The sequence below is a fragment of the Aplysia californica genome, unplaced genomic scaffold (assembly GCF_000002075.1).
Source record: "Aplysia californica isolate F4 #8 unplaced genomic scaffold, AplCal3.0 scaffold00007, whole genome shotgun sequence".
In the NCBI taxonomy this organism is placed as follows: domain Eukaryota; kingdom Metazoa; phylum Mollusca; class Gastropoda; order Aplysiida; family Aplysiidae; genus Aplysia; species Aplysia californica.
The window spans coordinates 1,064,143-1,074,478 of NW_004797277.1; the positions used below are offsets into that span (position 1 = coordinate 1,064,143).

Genomic DNA, 10,336 nt, shown 5'->3' on the forward strand with positions numbered 1-10,336 from the left:
ATAATATGTATCTGTGGACAGGTTTTTAATGTTTATCAACACTGGAAAGCCCTCAGAGTACATTATGTTGTTCGTTCATAACAATTACTACCAAAGAAAAATATTTATTAAAATACATACCCTTACACTTATGATAAAAATCAAAATTATATCAGAATGTAAGCGAGATCTAATACTTTCTTAAGTTGGGTTAAAGTTTAAATTACATCCCAAAACAACTGTAAATCACATGGAATACAGTTTTGTTCGATAACCATTATGACACACTGTCACGTTCATAACATGATGACAATCCATTATGACAAGCATGTTTTTGCCTCTTCTTCGCTTTTCTTTTGAGTCATCAGCACGCTACTCTTCCATGTCTATGTTATGCCACCATGTAAAAGGATGTTGTGAAACAGCGGGAAGTCCCTCACATGATATTTTGCAGTGTTTGTTCATGAATAACATCATTATAATGACAAACCTGGATTATCTCAATCAAAGCAAAACCATGCGATGGAGCGGAAAATTACCCTTCTGATGGATCAATGTCAAACCAATGTTTAATACTGGTCATTCCTGGGAATGATATGTTTAACAATTTGGTTTTTCTAGACCTTGGAAAGTCTGATGATGTGTAATTATGACACGAGTTATGAAAGAACTTTTATAAATTTTACTCAGCAATAACATCATTAATATAAAAAAATAAAATCTTGTTAATGGACACACGGTGTTAATGTTATGATGGTGTATACTAAATATTTTCAATTTTTGAATGCACTACAGTTTGACAGTTTAAGATTAACAATACTCTGTATTTATTAACATACAATTACGTGCGCACTCAAGATGAGTTAAAAAATGCCCTATTTTTAGTACTGTTATATATATATAAATCTTTCTATGAAGAGATATAAGATGCACACATCAATCTACTTGCTCATGCTGCTTGACCAACTTATTTCCTTGCCATATGCATAATATTTTCAGTAGAAAACATATTTTTCCATGAGTAGTGGTTGATTTAAATAGTCCTTCATGCAAACTCCCCCACCTTTTGGCAAAGGCTCAGGGGACCGTACGCCCCAATAGTGCTTGGCGCTAAGGGACCGTATGCCCTACCTGCGCTAAGCTGTCCCCGTGGTTTTATGCACCCCTCATAATTTAGCAAAATTTGATTGTTTTTTGCATAATAATTTCTGATTATTTTTCTTTAACAGTCTTTGTTAAAATTAACAAAATCGTATAGGTCTAATTTTACATTTTTCGGCTCAGTCTGCATAATTTCAGAATTTTTTTTTGCATAAAACCGTGGGGACAGGCTGAGACTTGGTGTTAAGGGACCGTACGCAGATGTGCTTGCATCTGGACTTTGCAAAAATACTGGAGGAAATTTGACAATGCTGTTTTAAAATAAATCAGTTTTTTCCTTCTCCTGGAAAATTAATCTGAGATCTGGCACTTACGAGGTCTGATCATGGGGGCATCAATATGGAGTTTATACATCTTTAAAACCTTGTTTCTTTACCTTGCTTTTGATGAAAAAAATACTTGTCATACATGATATTTGTTTAGAAGTCGAGATATATTTGCGATCGAAGGAGGTGGGGGTCGATTACATTTTTTTGTGCCTTTAATTTTAATGAACGTTTTTTGTTTAAAATTCCCTCAGAAATGAGTTTTTTTTAATATAAAAGAAACGTGTAAAATAAAAAAAACAGAAAGTCAATCCATAAAAATTTCCAAACCAGCGGAAGAATGTGGGTTTCCTAAAACTCATTATTTTGACTCGAGCGCCTGAGTTCACTCATGATGCAAACACCCCTACCTTTTAGCAAAGGCTCAGATAGGCCTAGATCTAGATCCTATTCCTTTTATAATATAATTATTTATCAGCCTCTACTTTAATTCCTGAGACAGCAACAAACTTGAATGACGTGAATCAAAAGATAGATACGGACATCCTGTTGATATTGACCTTACTTTAAAAAATTTGTGTGCCTTTAATTTTAATGAACGTTTTAGTTTAAAATTCCCTCAGAAATTAGTTTTTTCAAAGGTAATTGTTAGGGGACCGTACGCCCCAATAGTGCTTGGCGCTAGGGGACCGTACGCCCCAATAGTGCTTGGCGCTAGGGGACCGTATACCCCAATAGTGCTTGGCGCTAGGGGACCATACGCCCTACCTGCGCTAAGGCTTGGTGTTAAGGACCGTACGCAGATGTGTCTGCATCTGGACTTTGCAAAAAAAAATACTGAAGGAAAACGGCCAGTTTAACTTTAACGAAGCTCCTGACGTCAAACGTAGCATTTATATATAATATATACTTTTTTGTGGAAACTTATTTACATCTTGTTTGCCTTTATTCAACGTTTATCAGTAAAATCAACTCAGAAATATGTTCTCTAATGGGCATGAACCTGTGTTGAGCCAAAAAACAAATATTTGATAAAAATTTCCAAACCTGCGGAAAAAGGCCAGTTTTTTTTCATTTTCAACTTTCATTATTTTTTGACGAGCGCCTAATTTCACCACCCTGCCTCACATTATATTAAATAAAATTGATTTAAAACCATGATTAGGCTAAACCATTAATGCACTTTATTTTTAGCCTTATTAACCCTATCCGTACGTCGTCTTTCACTATCGTATCCATACAATGTGGGGAACTCTGTGCCCCCACTTTCCAAAGAGGAAATTAACTCGTTAATCCGATCCGTACGCTTTGCCTAGCAGTGTGTCAAAATGATTTTTTGAGAAATACTGGAAGTTTCAAAGACATCTTCGCACTAGAAGTATTCTCTAAAATGTGAAGAATACATGTACAACCCCTGGGGTTCAAAAATGACCCCAGGCGTACAGATAGGGTTAACCATCTTTCTATCAAGAGTTATAAGATGCACACATCAATGAATCTGCTCATATATATGCAGCTTGACCAACTTATTTCCTTGCCATGCTTTATGGCTTTACCAGAAAACAATTTTTCCTTGAGTAGTGGTTGGTTTTAATTAAAAGTCCTCATGCATGCAACCTTTCCCACTCCCACCTTTTGACAAAGGCTCAGCTGTCACTTTTCTTCCATCATGAAAAGTACCCGGTATCTATAAAAAGGTGGAAAGATGGACAGTGTGTGTACGTTTTATTTCGTGTCAAAGCAAGAGAAAGCAAGACCGTAATGCTGATGATATTTTCTACTTAGTTTTAAAATGATTAAAGAAGAATTGTCAAGACGTTATTCAGGATCATGATGATGTAGTCAAAAGTACACTATCAACCCCTCTTGTGTAACACCCAATGGTTACCTTCAAATTCAAACAACCACACATACTGACACATATTCATACAAATATATGTGATTAACAAAGCATAATAATTTAATGGTATAATAGAGATTGTGTTTATTTAGTGCAAATACCTGCTCAACAGCAAGCTCTATGCTCTACTTTACAATCTATATTATTACCACAGTAGACCCAATAGCATTCTCAAACAATCTCAATTTCCTTGGAAGCATACAATGCAAGCTTCCATTTATAAGCGCTAAAACACTAACATACTCATACTGACAGGGTCTTTTATGTATATGGCTGGGTGTCCATTCACACCTGGGTGAAATGAGGAAAACTCATGTAAAATGCCTTTCCCAAGGACACAATGTCGGGCCTGAGCTTGCTTTTCAAAGAACACAAATTTGGGCCTGAGGCTCGAGTAACCTCACAATTACAAGTCCGATAGCCTAACCATTCCGATGCCATCGTTAGTGCCAGACTATCATTGATCACCACCCACCGCCCACCTTCATATGAACTCAGATTATTGTACACTAGTGAATTTTGCTCTTGGACCGTAATTGTCATTTTAGCTCATAGTAAATCAAGTCTGAAAATTTTAATGTACTACTAGTTGCTTGCATGAAATTTCAATTAGTCCAAAATACAATTCATTTTAATGTTGCAAAAGCTTCAGTTTCACCAAGTTTTTTGTCTCCTTTAAATTTTTGTAAAATAATGATAAGTTTAAACAATCTTGAAGGAACTGTATTTTTTAACTAGTACATTCACAATGTTCACTTTGAATTATCATCTGCGTCTCTTCTACACTCACATCCTTTTCTTTTGATAATCATATAGCTCCACAGCTTCCTCTTCCTCCCCATAATGCATTTTGGTCTTTATGGAGTTGTGAATTTAGTAACAATAAATGTGTGCATATAAATTGATAAGTATACTATCTTCCTTACAGGTTGATGACAAAAATTATCACATTTTACGGACTGGTTGTTTTCCGTTCATCAAATACCATTGTTCCAGCCGACCTCACGCAGACCTTGATGCTGAAAACAAGTTTTACACATTTTTGAAAGCTGCAAATTTAGGTAAAAGCATTTTATATTACTCTTTACGATCGTTGAAGTTTCAGGGTGTTTTAACATATAGTTGCATACTTTTTTAAAATTTGATCTATATCTTTATAAAGATTTTGTCTGAATTTGTATTGAGACATTTATTTATGTTTGTTTTGAGATGGACTTTATTTATTTAGAATGTTGTACTTTTGAGTTTTTGATTACCTTTTTTTGCTCTCTATAAGTACTTTTGGCTTGGTCCTGTTGAATCTGGGTACTAATTCTAAGGTGGGCTTCTTGTTGAAAAGGATATTTTACCGATGCAATTTTTTTTTGAAACTTGATTTGAATAGGGATTTTTCCCTCTGTTTAGGAATGTGATTTACTTGATGATAGCTTCTTTAAATAATATATGGAATTCTAGAATTTTTGCTGTGAACGTGAAGGAGAAGATCCTTGTTTTGCTTCACATAGTGAAGACTTGATGAAGAACATAGTTTTGTGAAGTACAAAACTCTGACTTGAAGGAGCAGCCTTCCTCTAAAATAACCCCAGATGTGTGTATAGGAGCATAAAACATGTACAATCAAAAAATGAATTTACAGTTGATGATATATTAGTATTTCTTATAATGACTTGCTGTTGATATGTGTACATTGACGCTTACAAACACTAGCATTTACTAAGAAAACAAATAAATAGTAATGTGATGAGCCATTCCATGAAAAATGAAACTACAGTGACACATTCGTATTTGGTTAAAAATTTTGTTCCTTCAGAAAACATATGTTTAACCCTTTCTTCATGACATATTGCAAGGATTTTTATATTTTAAGTATGAATAATTTTTATTAGTTGTTTTTTGCAACATGTTGTGTGTCATCAAAGGTTAAAAATGTGCCAAAAATTGTTTTTTTTTCCAAGCTTTGTTTTTACACCTTGTGATACAAAATGTGGCATATCTTTAAAAGCACTCAAGACATTTCATAAATTAAAAAATCAGCTTGTTCAGCATTTGAATTTGCTGGAAGAATATGCCCTTTTATCAATATCAAAAATTTCCTACAACTGGGACCTTTCTCCAAGCACACATACAATTAACACTGAATCATTGCTTCCTGTGAGTATTTTTTAAATTACATTTCTCAAGTACCATTTTGTCATTGCTGTTTAGTTAGTTCATCACTAGTAAAACTACTTGTATGTGATCTCGACAGTGTATGTACTTTCTGAAAATGTTACTTTGTCTCTCTGTAGTGATAGTAATGCCGGCATTTTAATATGTTCTCTCTCTCTCTCTCTCCCTCCCTCCTTCCCTCCCCGCCCCCTCTCTCTCTCTCTCTCTCTCTCTCTCTCACTTTTTCTCTCTCATGGGGCTCTCGTGGTGTAAAGGTTAAAATGTTAGCCTCTGATTCAACAGGTCCCGGGTTCAAATCCAGAAAGTGACGGAAAATTTTCTCTTTTCACGTCCTTTCCTGCTCTCTAATAACGTTCTGTCGTCTGCTTTCGTCTCCACTTTCTACCTCCACCCCCTCACCTCCTTTGCCAGCTCCTGTGGGCTCCTGACTTTTTCTGCAGCCTTTCTACTGCTTCTCCTTAGCTCCTTCTTACTGCTGTCTTTCAACCACACCCCTGATCTTCTGGTAGGTAAGATTTAGTACCTAGACTTCTTGGATAAGGTTTGATGGTCCAAAACCGATAAGAGAAAGCTTCGGCTGCCACCCAGGCAAAATTCTTTTTTTCCTTCCAACCGCAAATGTTTAATGTGTCCCACATGCTCCTGTGACCTTATGCAGTTGCCAGCGCAGTAAAGCACTTACCCCCCCAAAATAATATCTCTCTTATATGTCACAGCTCTTTTGGTAAACCGATTTTGCAGTTACATTTAATTAGATTTTACCTTTCTGATGCCAATTTTATTTGGTTATGTAGGACAAATTTACGCTATGTGTATGCTATTGAATACATAGAATACATTTTGGAAAATCAGGGACGTGAAAATCTATTAGTTAAATACAAAAAAAAATAATATGCATTTTTCACCCTCTGCTCCCTCTATGTGTATGCTATAGTGTACTTCATTCTAACCTTTACTTTTTTATAAACTCTGAACAGGCATTCCAACATTAGCATATGGGATCGGCTCCTGGCTACTTGTGAAGCACTTTGAAGAGGTTCTGATGCCGGATGGTACAAAGATAAAGGTTTATTTTTTAAACAAGGAGATTCCAGGTGCAATGCACTAATTTTGTCTTTTATTTTTTATTTTTGTGGAACTACTACTATAACACTACCCATCCTTACAGTTCAAGACAGTCATATTATCTCGGAGATTTGTGTATTTTGGAATACAGGGTATCGACATAGCTTAAAAAAATAATGGCCCCCCAAAGTTATGAACTCAGCTTTGGTCTGAGCATTATTATAATATTTTTCTGCATAGTATTGTTTATTCTTGCCATTAACTTGTTTGTTGCAATTGTGAGATTTTTGGTTAGAATGTTGATTAAAGCTATCCGAGGCACACCAGATGAAAAGCCCAAACTCACAGATAATGGTAAAACGTCAGAAAGTAACAATGCCCTTTCCCCTGATACAAATAACAGTGCAAAGGACTCATCTTCTCAGGTAAATGATGTTGGAGTTGTTAACAACACTCCTCCATCTTCTGTGAATAAAGATGAAAATACAACCAAACCATCTAAAAGAAAAGGGAAAACTAAGAAAAGCAATTGAGATTAATAGCAATTGGTTGTGAAGTTATGTATATTTATTGAAAATCCATTTCATTCATGAAGTAATCACCATCATTTCCATTGGTTTTGGTTTGAAGTAATGTGAAATGCAGTTTCTTCCCGTGGCCAGAAAAGCTGCTTATATTTTCTTTTAATTTCACATATTTCTTTGATAGTTATCGGTATACACAAGTAACACTGAGTTTTGATGATGCACAGTAACAGCTCCAAATCATAAACAGCTTGTGCCTACATAAATAAATTGCAAATAGGTCCGCTCAGTAGCATATTAAGCGTTTTGTTTGAGAAACAGTACATCATTTATCAAATTGTACTTGAAAATGGAAAATAAATATTTTCCTGTGTGACTGATGTCTGATGAGCTTCCTTACTTTCTTTTTTGGAGCCTTTTAAAGAGTTAGTGAACCATTTATTTGACTTGCAGTTATTTTAGATTTTGTTGCACTTTAAAGGCAGATTGAGGTTTTCTCCTAATTTGGGGTGGGGAATTTTAGAGAAGAAAAAAAACAGTTGAAAAATTTTTAATTTTGTTTTGTTTAGAGTTTGTTTATTTTATTTTATTTTATTTTATTTTTATTTACTTTTAATTTTAATTAAATTTTATTTTATTTGTGGGTGGGGGTGGGGAGGGGCTGTGAAGATATTGTAATTCCTTCTGATAACGTTTTTCTCAGCAATGTTATTTGCTTGTTATCACGTTTTCAAGGCCTTTTCAAATTGAGTTACATGCTGTTTAAAGAAAGGACTGGTAGTTGTTTTAGTTTCTACGGGTTGGATTTATGTTAATCATAATGTATTGCTTTGTTTTGGGCGTGTTTTTGGTACTTTCTTTTTGTTTTTATTTCTTTGTGGTCTTTGAGTCTTTGAATTTACAATATTACCGCACTGAGTAGTTTCTCTAAAAGATGATGAAAAAGTACCTGATTGATCTCAAATTGGATTTGTATTACTCTGAATGCTTCAAAGTTCTTTATGTACCAATATGTGCTGCTAATGTGTTCATGAACCATGAAAAGAACTTCATGTTTAAGAAATGAGTGAATGTGTTTGTGCCTGAAGCCTGTTTATTCATTGTTAGAGATTGTTTGTGTTTTTGATGCCTTGAAAGGAAAACAGAGTTCTTTGTCATGTAAATCAAAAACAGTCTATGGATTGATATTTACGAGTTGTGAATTTCTCCATTTATCTTTACAGTGGCATAACTTCCTTGACTTCTGTATTTATTATGACAGTTTACAAGTGTTACAACATTTTCAGACTTATACTTATTTGTAAATTTAGCATGTAATATAACATACTTCATGTAAACCCCTTTGTGACAGTTTTTAAAAAAACTTGTATTGGCCTAATTTTTGCTTCCCAGGATGGAACATGTTTCAATTATTTTGCAGTCCTTTCAAAATGAAAGATACATGCGATTCATGCAAGTTCGTTATTGTAGATTGCAAATCTTTCTTCTTGAGTGTTTCTTAAAAATTCCTTTAACAGCTATTGTTATACAGCTATAAAGTCTCGTATGGCACTTATTCTATGGTCCACATGATTGCCAGATTTTGCTGAATTTAAAATGTGCATTGTACAAGGGGACAGCTTCTTGGCTCAGGATTTTCAACGTACGGAAAGAAGAGCATATATGAAGTTGTGTATAGTATGTCTGTAAATATATTCTGAATGTTTTATAGTCCCATAAACTCAGTTTGGATAATTTAGGTGGTAGATCTAGATGCTTTCATCCCGACCTCTAGGTCAGTCCAGGTTTTGTCAGATATACCCCTCCTTAAGGACAGATTCACTCTGTTAGATACCTTACACCTTTCATATATAAAAATCAGAAGTCATGTTTTTATATCCAGGATTAAGAGCAAAATTACTGGGCCATGATGGGGGTGAGAGGGGGTGGGGGGGGAATAGTTTTTTTTGCATAAATTATCGCCTAATTTTTCTTTTGAATTAGAGCTTGATAATAATAGCTTTTTCTTTTGTTGACCAAGCTCAGAGTGTGATGTCTGGTCATCTGGTCACCTTGCTCCAGAAGTCAACTGTAAGATTTTTGGATGCTTTTTATTATTTTCAGGGACTGGACCCTGGGTCAGCAAACAGGCTTAACCCTTTGCTTGCTAACCATAAGTGTCCCCTACCCCCTCCATGTGCTAGAAGAATACCCCAGAGGTATCATAGTCAAGTTGTGAGGCTTTGGGCCAATGTTTAAAAAAATGATTTTGCCTTTGATTTCGGGCTTTCCCTTTTAAGTATATTGTGTTCACTGAAAAGGTACTTTTTAAGTTCAACCAGGCGCAAATAGGAACTTGGCTAGTACTAAAGAGGAAATGAGGAAATATAATAACAGTATACGTGGAACAGGCTTCAACACTGAATGTGTCCCATGGGACTGAAATCATAGGATAAATTCTTTAATTTTAAAAACACGCCACCAAGGCTTTTGATGTGAAGTTAAGTTAATGTTCTATGGGATGTGTGCTGTAAATAAACACTCCAAGTTTTACATTTAATTTACTTTTACATGTAAAAATATTCAAATGGTGCTCTTTCCTCTTATGTGCCTCACTACTATGCTGTCATTTTCATGATGCTCATTTGTTAGGAAACTCTTTAATTTATACAGCTCTTGTATCATGTATGTAAACTTTGGTTTTTTGTCTGTTTTACATATGCCCGGGGCGGTGCTACTGGCTGAAGTGTCTTTAGGCCATTCCCAAAGGGGGTACTTTAACCTGTTCTTATGCACAGTAGAATTGTGAATGGGCTGATTCATCGATATCATGCTCATAACTGTGCCTGAACTGCAACAGGGAACTGCTGCTTTTTGTTTCATGATTCTTACTATCGTCATTTTCCTCTACTTCTTTTGTATGTTTGTCACACTCTTGTGACCCACTATTTCCGGGGTGTCTTGATAGTCGAAGCAGGCTTTGTGCTGTTGAAGCTAGAGAGAGAGCAGAGTAAGTCTGATTCCCTGTAAGGGTTTCTCTGTTGACCTCCACCCCTTGGCGCTCATATGACTTTATGCAGTTGCGAGTGCCGTAAAATCTCTTCCAAAACTAAATTTTTTACATATATTTTGGCCTTTTTATCACAACTGCTTTTCGGGCATTATTTAAGCCACTGTTCAGTGATGTTGTTATGGTACATGGCACTTCAAACTTTGTTTATTTTTGTGTGAGAATTTAATTTATTATTCATCTTTAAAAAATATTTCGGACACCAATTATGTCAATTAATTAT

The 10,336-nt window shown here is 35.2% G+C and overlaps 1 protein-coding gene across 1 annotated transcript in view; it reads left to right on the forward strand.

Moving 5' to 3' along the window:
• The window catches only part of LOC101862153 (uncharacterized protein C15orf61), a gene marked incomplete at its 5' end in the record, with an annotated part of 14,303 nt that extends 6,715 nt beyond the window's left edge, over positions 1–7,588 (forward strand). Inside the window, 2 exon segments of the mRNA XM_005089572.3 lie at positions 4,235–4,367; positions 6,453–7,588. Coding sequence (XP_005089629.2) covers positions 4,235–4,367; positions 6,453–6,583 — 264 coding nt within the window.
• Positions 7,589–10,336: the final 2,748 nt, after the last annotated feature.